General features: G+C 41.7%; 1 protein-coding gene across 8 annotated transcripts in view; it reads right to left on the reverse strand.

Annotated features, from left to right (window-relative positions):
• The window catches only part of rerea (arginine-glutamic acid dipeptide (RE) repeats a), a 119,951-nt gene that overhangs the window by 20,194 nt on the left and 83,278 nt on the right, over positions 1 to 16,479 (reverse strand). For 6 of the 8 annotated variants that reach the window (XM_068596981.1, XM_068596982.1, XM_068596983.1 and 3 more), the window contains 7 exons: positions 16,363 to 16,468; positions 14,843 to 14,939; positions 13,160 to 13,264; positions 8,567 to 8,615; positions 7,742 to 7,866; positions 7,172 to 7,271; positions 6,334 to 6,432 (listed from right to left, as the gene is read on the reverse strand). In XM_068596981.1, the coding sequence (XP_068453082.1) occupies positions 6,334 to 6,432; positions 7,172 to 7,271; positions 7,742 to 7,866; positions 8,567 to 8,615; positions 13,160 to 13,264; positions 14,843 to 14,939; positions 16,363 to 16,468 (681 nt within the window). Of the gene's footprint in view, positions 1 to 6,333; positions 6,433 to 7,171; positions 7,272 to 7,741; positions 7,867 to 8,566; positions 8,616 to 11,291; positions 11,465 to 13,159; positions 13,265 to 14,842; positions 14,940 to 16,362; positions 16,469 to 16,479 lie in introns of those variants that run through there. The other 2 variants (XM_068596985.1, XM_068596984.1) reach the window with 2 other exon arrangements.

Raw genomic sequence — 16,479 nt, forward strand, 5'->3', positions numbered from 1 at the left:
CGTTGCTAGGCAACACAGCGGTGGAGGAGGGGCCGAGAGCGCACAAGGCCGAGAGAGGAGGAGGAGGAGGAGGAGGAAGCGGAGGGGGAAAGCTGGGTGGAAGGGCTACTAAATTGCCATCCGCTGTGCAGAAACAACAGGCTTTTCTCCCTGAGTGTGTTTCAGAGAACTGGCACTTTTCACCAGCCCTAAGTTTCCTTTGGAGACTAACAGAGCACTATTGTGAGACCGGAGAGGAGACATATAAAGGGAGGAGGAGAACGAGAAAAAATGATTCAATAGGCCATTGTTGTTCCTGCTCGAGAGTCGATTGTTGGGAGTTGTAAAACTGGTTGAGATAATGCAGACGTGCACAAAGATGGTATCATGATGACCAACAGCAGGCGCACACACGGAACATAATTCCTGCTAAATGTCATTCCATGACAACACTGACGCAAGACTGTCCAACGGCAAACAAAGACACTCTCACTCAATATGGAGTCATTATACTTGACTTGTTGTTAAGAGCTGACCTTTTAAAGCCTGCAGTGTATAAACCCGGAGGGCTGAGGACAATCAGCCTGGCGAGCCAAAACCAAAAAGGGAAAAAACACTGCTGTCTGCTATGAAATATCAGCTAGTAATAAGGTTGGGCACGGGGGGTGCAGAGAGGAAATCACAACATACTTGAAGAAGACAGGGAGAGACACTATATACCCACATCCTCTTTGCACTGACACTCTGCATATAGACACAAATCTATGTTTAGAAAAATGTCTGTCGATGTCAAAGACGTGCGCTTCAATAAGAGATCCTTCTTTCAAAAAACAAAGAGAAAATACTTTGTACTTTTACAACATTTAGAAAAAGATCTTTTGCCAACTTTGAGCAGGCAAAGTAACGTCCTCTGCTGCCTTTCTTTCGCTTGCACCGACACAAAAGGTGACAGGAAATTCCAGCACACACCCATCCTGCTATTTAGTTACTAAACAACCCTAAAAAGCATTGCTGGCACTGAACCATGAGGGTGGTAGAATAAACTGTTGACACTAAATCCTTACTGTTGCAAACAGAACTCCCTCTGCAGACGAGAACAGCTGAAGTCAGGCTTGCTCATCTAACTTTAATATAATCTGCCGCCTGCAGCAGGGGCTGCGAGGCGGCATGTTGTGTTTTATCCGCCCGCGGTGCTTTTGGTTGAGCCGTGTGTCTTAGGCCCGTAGGCTTTCGTTCGACCACTGGGGGGCCGCTACTCCTGCCTCTCCCTTCCACCTCTGTGTTGTCGGCCTCCTGCTTCAGTCATCCATCAGCTGGAGACACAGTCGGAGATAAGCCGCGGCACAGTGCAGCTGGTTGAGGAATAGATCAGCCGCCCCAAAGCCACCATAGATCAGCTGCTTCGTCTCTGACATGGCGACACACAGCACGAATGCTGCTGATTTTTATTGTTTATATGGCACCTCCTGTTGGCCGATGCATTATTAGCACCACTTATTTACAATCGGGAATGACAGCGGCTTCATGAGAGGCGACAATTTCATTGTATTGAGTTTGTGAGTGCAAGAATCCTTTGATAGCCCTCCCCCTTCTGCAGGTCGGGAAGGTACAGACGACGCAACGCAGGATATTTAAATGAATAATTTATATGAATAAAATATATGTATTTGACACTCCTAAGAGGCAAATTATATCTGAAGATAGCTTTAGGTGAGACAACCAATGCATCTGAGGCTTGGCGATAATTTAAGGTTTAATATTCGCATGAGATACGAGATGTAATGTATTTTGTGTGTGTGTGTGTGTGTATACATATACATATATATATACATACATACATACATACATACATACACATATATATATATATATATATATATATATATATATATATACACACACACATACATATACACATATATATATACATATATACATATATATACACATACATATATACATATATATACACATACATATAAACATACATACATACACACACACTGGTAATTTCAGTTTTTCAAATTATTTTATCAATTTATTAATTAACACAATAATATATGTATTATTATCATAATTATTACTTTCAAGTTTATTTTAGGTAGGCAGAGGGAGGCTTGGGTGGGAGAAGTGGGTGACTTTGGGCTTTCATGGGTAGGAAACCAATCTTTAAAAAAAAATTCTAAATTCATAATCCTGTCATAAAACTTCCAATAAAAACATCTGGTTGTGAAAACAGAGTTGGATGGGTTGTGTATGAAATTTTTTTTTTTTTACAATTATACAATTAAAGAACAATTATTTTCATAGAAAAGCACCAAAAAACAATATGTAACAATTTACCGTGTAGCTTTTTGGTTTTCTAATGCCGTCTGTTCAACTGATAATTATATTATCAATATTAACTAGGGCTGGGCAAAGTTGAAAAAAATTAATTGCGATTAATCGCATGATTTTTCTGCGATTAATCGTATTATGCGCCAAATTCAACAATGAAGTAAAAAAATAGTGTATTGCATGCTTTTATTTTAAAGTAATGTTATCAGAACAATATAACAGCACTCTGGAGCAACAGCAAGTTAACATAAATACACACACACACACACACACACACACACACACACACACACACACACTTATTTTTTTTTGAACAGGTACTGTTCTCTGTGAGCGACAAACCATTCCTTCTTTTGTCCATGTTTAGTCTGTTGCTTACCTGAAAGATGTATGTTAAAGACCAGCAACTGATTAACTTTATACAAAAGCAATAAGTGCTTTTCATATTTTTCAGTTTGGTTTTTCTTCCTCAGGGAGAAAAGTCCAGTCTGTGTTGTCTTGAACAAGTGCGCTGAACCTCTTGTGATGTGTGGAAAGTTCACCTCTTTGAGAGAACAGTACAGATCCAGAAGTGATGCTGCTTTAAAGTGCTCTGCATGGCGGCAGCGCGCGCGCATCAACATGAATCGCCTTTAAAGTGAAAGCAGTGCTGCTGTAATGCGTTCATGGCGTTTATGTTATTTATTAATTTTTTATGTTTGATTGACCTCATGCGGGCAGGACTGGGAGAGCCGTGAGACGCCAGGTCTGAACTACGCCGTCCGGAGTGATTTAAAGCGATAAGCTCCTCCCAATGCAAAAAAAAAAGACATGCAAAAAAAACAAAACATGCAGTTAACGCATGATCAAATAGTTAACGCCGTTAAAGGATAGTCAGATTAATCTGGCGTTAACGCGTTATCGCGCCCACCCCTAATCTTAACAAACAAAAACATTATTCAACATTAAGAATTCTACAATATTTTATCCACTACATTATTCAATAAAGTGAAAGATGTGCAAGCATTTGAACCCACAACATGTATCATAGTGTCTGCAGTGGTCGGCTGTAGCACAGAAGTCCTAAAAGTGTTCCTTTGCAATCTGTAAGAGGAATCCATTGGGATCTAATAAGTTGATAATCATATCTTGTCAGCTAATTGTGCTTTCATGCTGTTCAACAAGTGGTTATTTATACAGGAGAACTGCTCAGTGTTGTAACATCATTGCTATCAGTGGAGAAACACTGAATGGCAACAAAAAGAAACAAACTGTATGCTTTTCACTTGAAGTGTTTTTTGTTCCTGTTTTCAAAGAGTTTATTTTTGCCACTGAGACCATCGCACAAAGGACGGGAAGCGAGTGGGCAACAAGCACTGAGTTTGCGTCTGATGAAACACACATAGAAAAGTGTGGGATTGTATCTTACACTTTCAAAACACAGAAGACTATTCCACTTGTGACTGTCTGACCTTAATAACAGATTGCATTCCCCTTTTCTGTGATTCTGTGATTAAATTAACCTCCGCTCTACCATCAAAAGCTGCAAGGAGAGGAAACACCAGAGTGGATGTTTCTGCTGGAATATTGGTTGTTTTATATTTAAATCATTTCAGAACAATTTATTTCTGGTGTATAAAACAATTTAAATGGCCCTCACATCAAGATAAAGTTTATAGTTCTTAAAGTTGTAATGATAATCTCACAGTAAGACATTGTTCAGGGGTTGACTGTCATATCTCACTAAAGTGAAATGATGTTCTGTGCCAGCGAGAACACAAAATTGAAACAAACACTCCTTTGCATTGTTACTTCCACCATCACAGTAATGCAACGTCTTATGAATGGTCTCGTGTGGGAGATGTGTGGAGACAAATTATAAATATTCTTCTATAGTTAGAGAGTTGAACTGAGGCTCAGGATTATGTTCTATATGGCAGCAGCTGCAAACGCAGAGAAGAGAGGTGGAGCTGGGCAAGTTAAGTCAAATGGGGGAGGGTGACAAGTGACCCTGCAGACGGGCTGATTCTGTCATTTCAGCGGCCGCTGCTGTCACTTTTATTCACATCTCTAAAGAAATGCAGGGCCGGGGTAAAAAAAGAGCAGGCAGGAATAATGAAGCTCGTTCTGGAGGGGATGAGAGGCAGAGGAAGGGGCGATAAATAAATAAAGAGCAGCAGGGCTGGTTTCTGTGAGTGTGTCAAGGTTGCAGCTACAGTTACACCTGTCCCTCAAGGCTGCAGGGCTGAAAAGACAACTGGTGATCTGATCACCGGGAGCTGTCCTTGGCCGGCGGAGTCAAGCTGCCGCTTCTCCAGGCGGTGGACACTGTGGGGCAGGTGGAGCATCCACGGGCCTGCTGACCGCCTCCACCCACAGACACAAAACACACCCGCCACTGAATACAGTGTACTGGACTCCATGACAGCTCCTTCAATTCCTCTGATGTTACGACTTTAAGTGAAACATTATGGTAATAATATAATCATCGCTGGTAACGTTAGCTAAAAAATATTGTCTAGATTTCAACGAGGCATTGTTTCTTAGCCGGCTACAATGGTTATTGTTTTACATTGTTAAAAGTTTGAATTGATGCCAATAAATCGGCAGTGTGTATACTGTTTGTTGGCCAATAATTACCTTATAAATGATATCACAAAAATGACAAACTAGGTTTAAAGTTAGTTAGATCGTGACATGGTTTTAAGTTTTAGTTTGTCTACCAGAGCGCACTGAGGTATATTTTTATACTGTAAAATGTCCTGATAAGTATGTAACCTGGGCACAATTCTATAGAAAAACCAACGTGAGGGATCTGCATCAAGATTGTCGATTTAGCGTTATTGTCACTCAGAATGTACTAGGGTAAACCTTTACAGATGAATAACACTGCAAAGCAACATTTATCTCATATTAAAAAGAGCCAAAAGTGAATTTCTGAACTGATTGCTAAATTGTCTGAATAAAGTAATTTACAGCTCCTACTGTTAAGCTCCTACTGTGCTTCTTTGACTCGTAGTCTTTGTTACACCTGCTGTGGTCGTGTGTGGCTATAAAGCCTCCCATCAATGCGCCTGGTACCCGCTCTGATCATCATCACACAGCAGTAAAGCTTGGCGCCAGCAAGCGTACATAAATGAAGGCAAACTCATAACTCGTCCATAAAAGGATGGCTGACTTAATTTGTTGTGATTTGCCGCGGTCCTGCCATGAGCTCTGGCTTTATTCAAATATGCCCATGATGTTCAATTACAAGACAAATACACCCGTTCACTTACAGTGGATCTGAGTGTCTGGATTCAAAGCTCAACAAACGACTGCCGAGCTTCAGCATCACTAAACAATATCAAAGTGGGAAGACGGAGGAGGAAAAACTAACGTAGAAGAATTTTAGTGGTGGAAGCCTTGTGTCTCCCTAAGATCTTCAGTCAGATCAGTCAGTCGTGTTATCTTTAAAAGTTATCTTTGTATGCACAAACATGTAGAGCAGTGAGTCATAAAGCATCGAGGCAAAAGCCGCAGCTCTCAGTTGTTTTGACACGGTGTTATTCAGCCCTTTTATTCCTCTTTCCTACCTGTTCATGCTGTGCTGTTTGATCAGGGAGAAGGGCTGCCATTTTCTAATTCTAGCCATTCAACAGCTGCGGTGAAATTCACATCTAAATTCAAATGGAGGCTAACATTACCAGCCCTCAATCTTTTTCCCTTTGCAGACTTCCACACTCAGGATTCATTCTGTGGGTGATAAACAGGATGCAGCTGCTCTTGGCCCTTGGAGGAGCTGGAAACTGACGAGTGTTTTTACTGATGTCTTGTGAGACCGGGCCAAGAGCCCCGTTTTAACTCTCTCAACAGCTCCCTCTAAAGACACAAACCAAGCTCTGACAGACAGCCGGTACCCACACAATAAATACCAATATTGAGCAAACCCTTTAATACCATAAAATACCAAAACTCAATTTAGTCGCAATACCAAAACTCAATTTACTCGCATATCTTCGTTAATATATTGCCAAATCAAAAGTACTGTGCACTTACCACTTCATCCTCAGACCAGCATTTCTCTATCAGTTTGGGTACAGGCTTCTTCACCAGGCGCTGGAGAGCTTTTCCTGCATCATAGCTGCTCTCGTGAAGCTGAGGACAATTACAACAAAATACCAGCTTTTAATTCTGATGTATACACTAAAATGATTTTTTACTAAGATGTCTACTTTGACACAAAAGTGACATTTTGAGCTGTACCTGTACGGACACATTTTATGGAGCCGATTTGTATTACAAAATAGATTTCACATTAAAGAGTGGCTGAACCTTTTACTGGAGATTTTTAGAGCATCAGAGGAAAATCTGTGCAATGACACCAAGAAATGGAAACCCGCCTGGAAATAAACAAAACAGTGACAAAAGGCAATCGCCGTGCAGCTTTAAGCCCTGTGTCACATTCAATTGGGTGAAACAGGCAACGCTGGAGCTCTTTCTCTGAGGATAAACAAGCATTACTCATTGGAATTGCAAATAGAGAGGAAGGTCGAGAGACAATGACCTGCCCGCTATGTTAATTTCCCAGTTTATAGAGTCGGAATATAAATGCCCTGTTTATGATGATTCTAATCTCTTTCTTGTGCTTGATTCCTCAGTATTCATTGTCAACGTGACAGACAAATCTCTCATTACGCCTAATGCATTGTAAACCTCTGAGGGTGGGTTTGCTACTGGGGGGCTACTCGACTGGCTTAGAGGCAGTATCACTGCCCATCACCGCAGAGCTGCACCATAGCTCAAATAACAGAAAAGGTGAACTGTTTTCAACTGCCGTGACTCCACTATGACGTGAACTTGGTTTTAGCGTTAGACTTGTCGCATGGCTACTTACAGTGTTAAGTGCGTTTAAAGTAGTGTCGTCTCGAGAGGCTGCTAAACACCCGTCTTCTGTTGAGCCTCCGTCGCACATCCCTGCAAAGGCAGCCATGCTCCTGTTGACACAACACGTATGAAAGCATTAAAACATACACACGATTACAGAGCTGTTTTTATATCCCTTAATGACTTTAATGTAGGTTTTTAGTTTAAATCATGTCTCACAGGCATTTTAGAAATGAAACAGATATGTTACATGTCTATAGGCAGGGTCACCTCAACTGATTTTGTAGCAATTTTGTTATGTCCTGATTGCATATTTAAACTGAATATAGGCAGGACAGTAAAACTTCCTTTTACACTGTGGTATTAACGTTAAACTGTGTAATTATACCACTTTGGTCCTGTAGATGTGTTTATTTTTTACTGATAATGAGTCTTTGAACTACACTTTGATCAATACAGAGAGGGCAATGGGACAGTTTGGGGTTACATATTTTTTAAATAACTATCTTTAACCTCATGGGTGATAGGTTAGACCTTGAAGCCCTGCCAAATCTGAACTCCTGTCTCTCTGTGGGCTCACCTTGCGGCTCTGAGGTACATGAGAAGATCACAGTCATTGACCCCTGGCATCCAGACCAGCTCCTCGTTCTCGGTCACGGCGTGGCCACCAGGAGAAGGGAAAGGCTGCAGCTCAGGGAGCTTGGCCTAATTAGGTCCAGGGAGAAGGAGAGCGACAGATGGTGTCACACTACAAATAGCAAGCAAGCTTGAACAAAATATCAGCTTTCAACCCCCTGTCATCGACTTTTTTTACTGAGTGGCGGGGTGGGGACAAGCTACAGCCACAATGATTGAATATCCTAAAACAACACACTGAACTGCAGTACTCAGGTGACTTTCTTTTTTTACACAGGTGGAATTGATCTTCCCAGTTAACATAAATAACTTACTTTATGTACAGTTAATACACAAAGCTTTAGAACCGCTTGGGCGGGCAACTGTTACAGTAAGTTATCATGCAAACGTAATGCCACCTTTATGTAAATTACACATGTCCTCTTCAAAAGGACCCTGACTCCAGTGTCATATGATCTATACTGTCATCCTATTTTTGTTTTAACTGCTTTACATATTTTGTGAAAGAAATTTTAGTAAATGGCAAGACGATACTAATATGCTATAGTATAGTACTATTGTGATACTTTTAAATCAGACTGGAAGGCATCTATGGGGGTAAGAGAAGAGTTGTTGGATTTGTGGCTAATTTGTAAAAAAATCCTCACATCCAAGCAATTTTGTAAAAAAGAGGCTGCATGTTGTTCCCAATGTAAAAAGAAAAACTCTAACCGACACCAAAGAAATCTCAAGTCAACAGCTGGGTGATGTGTGCTGTACAATGACTTACTTGGTGACTGGGTCCCACTCGGATTTCCCCTTGTGTGCTGTTTAGTCGCCTGGAAAGGGACAAAGAGCAGATTGAAACAAAATATTTACTTGGAACCATTTCAAAGCTAGCTAAAGGAAATCTGTTGGCGTTGTGCCTGTTGAGTCGGCTAAACAACTGCACACAAACTACAAAGTCACAACTGGGTATGAGGACTGACTGAAGCATCAAAGGAAAATGTCAGAAACTAACAATACATGACCAAGGTAAGATAAAATACAGAGCGACTGGACATGGGATGTAGTTTCTATTGCGGAAGTCTGCACAGGTGTGAGAGGAACGTACACAATGTTTTATTCTGAGAAGCAAATAAAGATCTCAGGAGAAAATTATTGGGTTGACTGCTCCTGCACAGCGAGCTGAGCTGAGCACATTTACAGGTCTGATATTGTGGATGCAGCAATAAAACAGAATCCCCTAAAAGGAGGAGGAGGGGGCGGGGGGAGCTGGCTCTTGATATGCAGGGCGAGCGGCTCTCAAACGGCTGCTGGTACAAATGCTGGTAGCCATAGCAACTGCAATTTAATAATAGTGTTCCGAATCTCCAGCTGCAGCGGATTAAAGAAAATGACAAGATGTTCCTTTTGAAAAGCCATTCCCTCTGTTGCCTAGGTAACAGCGCCAATTTTCATACAGGCGAGCGCAGGGCGGCCCAGAATCTGTCAGCGTGATTTGCACCCGGAGAAGCTCGCACTCCATCACGGAGACCTGGCGGAAACCCGAGAGGCCACAGCCCTCTGGTCTCTTTACAGCCATCCAACCACAAAACACTACGGCGGGTACATATTTGACTCCGCTCTCCCTTCTTAAACAGACCTCCACCTCCTCGCAGACATTAGAGAGCGATTAGAGGAGTAATCCATACTCTTATGAACTGTGGCTGACAAAAGCACTGGCACAGACGATGTCAGCACAGGCCAAAAAACTGAACTTCAGCTGCAGTAAAGGTCCCCAGACCTGTCTTTATTGTCCGCTTCTCTAGAACACGTCCAAATGCTTCCTTTCATTTTGTTACAAACATTCTCATTAGATAAAACACACTAAATGTAAAGCAACCAGAATTTGTCCGACAAAACCACAGCGGTAAATAGCGCTGAAAAGGATCAAATATGGTTGTTTCCTGCGTCGGCAGCACTTCAAATTAGAATTCTTGAGGTTTGATAACTATTTCATGACACTGCGTATTTCAAGTAGTGGTTTGTGCCATTATTACACTAAAGGTTTTGAAATAGCTATTACTAGTGGTAGCGCAGAAATAGTAATAACAAACTAGTTATTTGGATTCATTAGAGATGAACGAATTATGAAACACAGAAATAAAAAAACAAAGAATGTCTCATTACATATACTTAACTATACATTGTATGTCTACAGTGTTGAATGGTTATAACAAATTCATGTCTGCATGTCGTCTGCCAATTTAAATCGAATGTGTCTCTGGATTATGTTCCTCCTGAGAAAAAGTTGTACAAATGTGTTCCTGACAATGTGCAGTTGGCCAGGTCTGTTTGGCAGGAGGCTGTAAGGATGACAAACGAGGACCTGTGCACCAGTATAAGAACAGCGTCTGAGACAGTCGTGTTCGACTCGGGCAAATCATGAGAGCAGACGGTCGACATTCAGAAGGAATGCTGCACAGAAGAGGCAGAATACAGATGTATCGCAGCAGGAAGCTCCAAGGAGTTTCTATTATGACTGCAGGTATACTTGAACAGAAACAGACAACAGAATAACAGAAGAATGTGAAACACACACACACACACACACACACACATATATATATATAGCTAGTGTTTTAATTGAATTTTGTTTTACTCATAATATGGATATAAACATTAACATCAAGCATTACATTACATTTTGATAATGTTTGTTTTTCCTCTCTAATAAGCTGCACAAAGCCTGTTGCCGAGCACAGTAAACAATGTAAAACCTGCCCAGTTATTTCCCACAAGTTCAGATCTAACTCTTAAAACAATTACAGGCTTACTTATTAAAACCCAAACAACAACAACGTGACAGTCTGGTCAACTTTATGTGCAATCAAGGATAGCCCCGCCCCCGCCATCAATTCCAGCCAATCACGGCGCGAGTCTGTGGCACACTGACATAATTGCCGCACAGCGAAAACAGACCCAACTTGATGGTATTTAACTGGCATGACGAGCAGCGTGTACACATCCCAGCTGGTCGGAGCGAATTTGATTGAGCTTTTCGTGTGCAGAGCAGCACGGCTGCGTGCGCCATGTCGTCCCGGTTGTAAACAGGAGCAGTTAAATGGAGCCGTGTTAGCGTTAGCTTCCACGGGTCGTCTCGCCTTCATATAGGCATGCTACGTGCATATGTATTCGCCTGATACTAGCGGCTGCAACGCATGCAACGCATATATCTGGACCCTAAAGGCAACACACACATAAGGGAGCGATGCAACGGCGTTTCCATTGTTGCAGCGCGAAAGCGTAACGGTATGTGCTCAGCGGTGACAGCATGCATGCTCAACGGCACCCGAGCCCCACTTCTCCTCACACAATGTCGTGCTCCCCGACACAAACACAGCCGGCTCGCACAGTGACGGGGGACGCGGGCAGCCACACGGTATGAATGCGACTCGTGAAAACGAGACAACCGCTCGCGCAGCAACCGAGGGACGGCACGAGAAAGCACGAGAATATGATCGCAGACCTACCTCCGGGGACTGAACAAATCGTCCATTTCTGACATCGAGCCCTAAGGTTGGGCGGTGTCACTGTGTGTATAATGCTCGTTGGAATTAACTCTCCTCTCCCACCTATTTCTAGGTGCTCAAAATGGAGAAGCACGCATTCGCTCCGGAGAGGTGTTCACTGAGCTTGTGCTGTGACCTCAGCTTGCACGTACAGCGTCGCGAGCTCGGCTCGCTCCTCTATAGACGCTACTGAGCATGTGCTGCGACCTCACACGCGTACAGACGCGTGCACGCGCGCGGAGGCAGACAGGCACGCATGCAGGATACGGAATTCATCTCTCCTCGTATGTCTGCGCCATAATAAACAAGACTGAAATTGCAAGGCTGCAGACAGCCCGCTCAGAATACCAAACGAGTGAAGGAGGAAGGAGGGAGGGAGCTAGTGGACGGCTGAACAGGGCCCTGAAGGAGGGGGTTCCCAACCGGCAACCCTATGTGCCAATAACAAGGACAGCCGTCACTGCAAACACGTGAGACACTCCAAACACCAACAGTGGATACATGTCTCAAAACACGAACTTTGCTCGCGCACCTAAATTAATTCAACGATTCATCTTGTACAATAAACCAACCAGCATGTCACAAGTCGTTTAGACATTTTTTTCTTTTGGGAATATTTGTGTCAACTATGTAAAACATAAATGATACAAATCTAAATAATTACATATACATTAGTTGGAACTGTTTAAATATTCAGATTAAGATATACATTGATATGTACTAACAAACCACAATGCATTCAAATTTTATCTTTTACTTTTCTTTTTTTAAACTAAATATCTGGTGGTGTGTAGACAGTCGCTCTTCAGAGTTCATGACCTGTGGTAAACATTTCACCAGCTTGCACTATACCAGGATCCCTACAATGAGGCAGCTAAACAAAATTCTGTCATTTAATTCACACCTGTGATTTTTATTCTCTGAGTCACAATATCTTTTATGAAAAATGCCTTTCGTTATAATCAAACAAGACTTAAACATATGATCGATGAGATAGATTTTCTGGTTTTATCTTAATAACGTTAAAAAGAGGTTGAAACTACACATGCAATTTGACAAATATCAACAAATGTTCCAACAATTAGAAAGCCACTGGGGTTTATTCCGACTCATTCCTCTTAATTTCCCCACATTAAGACCATTCTTTGTGCACTGACAATACCGACAGCAGTAATGAGCAGAAAGCGTCAATAGATACAAAACTGTCCAAAGACAAAAAAGCCGAAAGCTTTGTGTGAACTGAAACTGAGAAAAATTACTCGTCCTAAAACATTCATACATTTCAATAGTATTGGTGCTACTGCTGAGTGATACAACATAAATACAAATAGACAAATATTTTGAGTTTTGAATTTGACTATTGATGCCGTCAAACATGTAATTCTACTTGATGTGTTATATGGTAATTTTGGTAATATTACTTGTCTCATATCTTTTTACATCGGTATACTGCTCTGCTGTAACTAATGGATATTATCTTTATTGTCTTTGATTATGCTACTTTGATAATTCATAATTTGAGTAATTTTCCAAATAATGTATTAATGCTTGATATAACTTAGTTACATCTTTTCCACCTAAAGCTGCTCTTTGTCTTGTGTGATAGTAACTGAATAGTTGCAGGTTTTGGGTTGTTAATTGAAAAAAACAAAGATATGTCCAGACAGTTTTAGACCAAAAAAAAAAGTATGAATAAAGAATAATTGTTGGTTTGCAGCCCCATTTTAACTAAAATTGTATACGAATGTCAGAGAATTAAGCCAGCATCTGTGACCTGTGGGAGGATTGAGAAGGTTTCCATGGAATTGACTTGACAGAAAGCTCCTCACCTGGTCTCGGGGTTATATCCGAGGATATAGAAAAAGGAGTCGATGCGGGCTTTGAACTCCCTGGCAGCAAAAATGTCGGAGAAATGGGAAATGTTGCATTTCCCCCTGTGAGAGAGAAGACAGGCTTTATTAGACAAAAACAACTACATGACAAAATGATAGCCGAGAAGGAGCAGACATGGGCCTAATTAGAGGCTGTGGGGGTGTTCGTCTATCGGAGGTGTCAAATACGGCAGCAGGTATATAGCGCCTGTCGGTGCCGGCTGACTTTGCGGTGAGACATCAAGCCTAGCTACTGAACCCATAAACACCAGCTGAACATGTCAGTCCTGCCTGGTCTGCTGCAGCTGAGGGAGTCCGACCCTGCAGAGATCTGGACAGGAATTCAACCCGTCACCTTCCTCCCTCCCTACACGATTACCCCCCAACGAGCAGAGAGTCTGACCACATCTTGATACCATTTCCTGTTTCCAGCAACCTGGTGTCTGGCTCTATCTAAATAACAGATACCCCTGACATATGGCTGCCTCATAGAGAAACAAAATCTTCCTCCCTCTGAAAAGATTAAAGGGCACTAAGCAGGGCTGTCTTTGGAGCGCTGCGGCATTACAGCATCCCACTGGAATTCCCTCCCGTTTAACTAAAGCCTGGAAAATAAGTCAAATCAAAGGGTGCTGTGTGTAGGAAAAGTTGCAGCTAATTTGCCCTGAAATCAGTGGTTTCTGAGAGACTGTGCGGCTCACAGATGGCTTTGGTTAAAGAAAAGGGGAAGTGCGAGAGGCGGTCAGACAGGAATGAATAAAGAGGTAGAGGCAAAAACACAGAATGAAAACAGAATAACTCATTTCAGACCAAGAAAATTCTTACGCCTGTTTTCCTTTCTCCCGTCATCAAGCATAGAGAAAGCGACTGGCATCAGTTTTCCTCTCGAGGCTTATGTTCTGACAGATGTGTGTATGTGGGAGTTAATGAAGAGCCATTTCAATCAGTGTTTTTATGTAAAGCAGCTTGATGCATGCATCTTATTTATGGCTTTGCATCTTCGCACACCTGGACTATTCATACAGCACCTGCTCCCAGCGTTAGAGCACGGTTTATCAATGCAACAATTGCGGGGATTTCTTTTATGTTCCTTCATGGATAAACATAGCAGTTATGTAGAACTATTACTATTTTGTTGCCACTGCTCAGAAAAATACAGACACATTGTAGTAAAGACTCCTGAATATGGATCACAGCAGGCGAGTATTTTACAACACTGTTGCATGAACTGAAACACAGATGACGAATGTCATTAATCTGTTCCAGTCTAAAAGAATAGTTTAATTACAGGATTGCTTGTATGATAGCACAAAACCGATGACAGTAAAATATGCTTTACATGAAATAGAATATGGATTACTTTAACTGATGTCCAACCTGACAGCAAGTTTCCATATGTTTTTGAATATGGAATAAAAACTTCAGGTGAATAAGGAATTCTCATGCCCAGAGATCTGGGATTTACCACTAATGCAACAAAGCACCACAAATAAAAGCTGTAATGGAGACACTGTGCACAGCAATCGCAGCAGCCCAGATGTTCCTAGATATTCAGGGGTGGACATGTTCTACCATCGATAAGATTATAAAGCTCCCAGTGTGTGCGTGCATTGAGATATGTGCGTGTTTGTGTTTGTTTACCTGAGAGCAGCAGCATGATACGTGTCCACATAGTCGGAGATGAAGAGTTCTCGACTTCTGACCACTGGGTCTGTGATGACCAGCTCCCGGCCAGAGTCTGGAGGAAGAAGAACACTGTGGTACTGAATACATATCCAGATAATATATAATGCTAAAGACAACCCAACTCATTCATCTATGACAAAGAGGGAACTAGAGTATTTTAACTCACTAATGGAAATCATGAGCACAGTTCTGCGTAAGTACAAAGTGCCTCTGCAGAGGTCATATTATAACCATATAATTCAATAACGCCAATAAAGTGTGGTCCCCTGAGGAGAGGACCTAATGTTCCGTTCTCAAGTGAAATGACCCTTTTGTTGTTGACAAAGTACTTGATTGGTGGCGTGCTGTGGTCACTGACACATACCTTGTGACATCAATTCTAATAATCCTGAATCCCTTCTGCAAGGACAGACTGCAGACAGAGGAGCACTGTGCTGCATTTATGACATTTCTGGTTGATAACCTGCACGACAAACTAAAATAAAGCCTTCTCTGTGACACAAGCGCTACTTTGATGTATGTAGAAAGACGTATTTGTCGATAAAGAGTTAAAGAGAAGCATTCTTCAGAGGAACACATACCTTTGTACAAATACAAAACTAACATGAAACTGGAAGTATCTGTACATTAACAAACTGTTTATAGCAAGAGCACTGAGTGCTTTCTGTCCTGCAGCAAAGTAAAACAAACACTTTCAAGTTAACACTTTTGGAAAAATAGTTTATGTAAGAGTCAGAGGAGGATTGAGAAAATAATGCTGGTGGATATAATTAACCAATCAACCAAACTGAGGAGAAGCTGACTCTCTTTAGAGATTTATACATAGAACTTTGTGATGGCTTTATTATTTAAGAATTTTAAGAAGAAAAAAACAGAAAAAAACAACGTAATTCAATTATTTAATTTCAAGAATCCTAATTTACATTTCTCAAATTAATATGAATAATGAACAATACAATATAGTGGTATGTTGCTCAGCATAGCCTATTTTATGTTAAATCCAATTACTTACTCATCAATTAATTATATACAAGTTCTAAATTATTAATAAGTCAGTGTTGAATCAGAATTTTCTCCATGAGATTTCCTTCTTGTCATCAGGATTTGATATTCAGCTGCTAAAAAAAAGTGACAGTGCTTATGTTCCCGTAGATGTGTATGTGTTAGAGTGTGATGAGTCCACACTGACACCGATGGTGTCGAGAGAGTGCTCAAAGGCCACATGACATTGTGGGTTATTAACACTCGACAGTGCTGCTGTCTGGCTTGAAGGAGTGTTACCCAGGGAACAGCGCGGAGCCACGGGATTGGCTCAGCTGCCTCGGACATCGGCTTCTGGTTTCTGTTTGAAATGCGATTCACAGCTAACCTTATCTCCTCCTCCCCCCGGCATTCTGGTGCGATGAGGCATGTGTGCGTACACTGGATATATGCACATATATGGATGTGTTTCAACGAACAAAAGGCAGTCTCACCGTTCTCATTGTTGCGATCCTGCACCAGGTGCTGATAGACAGAGTCGGGCACCTCCGACTGGCGGTAGTACCATTTCACATTCATCAGCAGATGGTCCCGTTTACTCTGCAACACAG

Source organism: Clinocottus analis, unplaced genomic scaffold, assembly GCF_023055335.1.
Source record: "Clinocottus analis isolate CAN_PGR_092001 unplaced genomic scaffold, fCliAna1.0.p SCAF_4, whole genome shotgun sequence".
NCBI lineage: Eukaryota > Metazoa > Chordata > Actinopteri > Perciformes > Cottidae > Clinocottus > Clinocottus analis.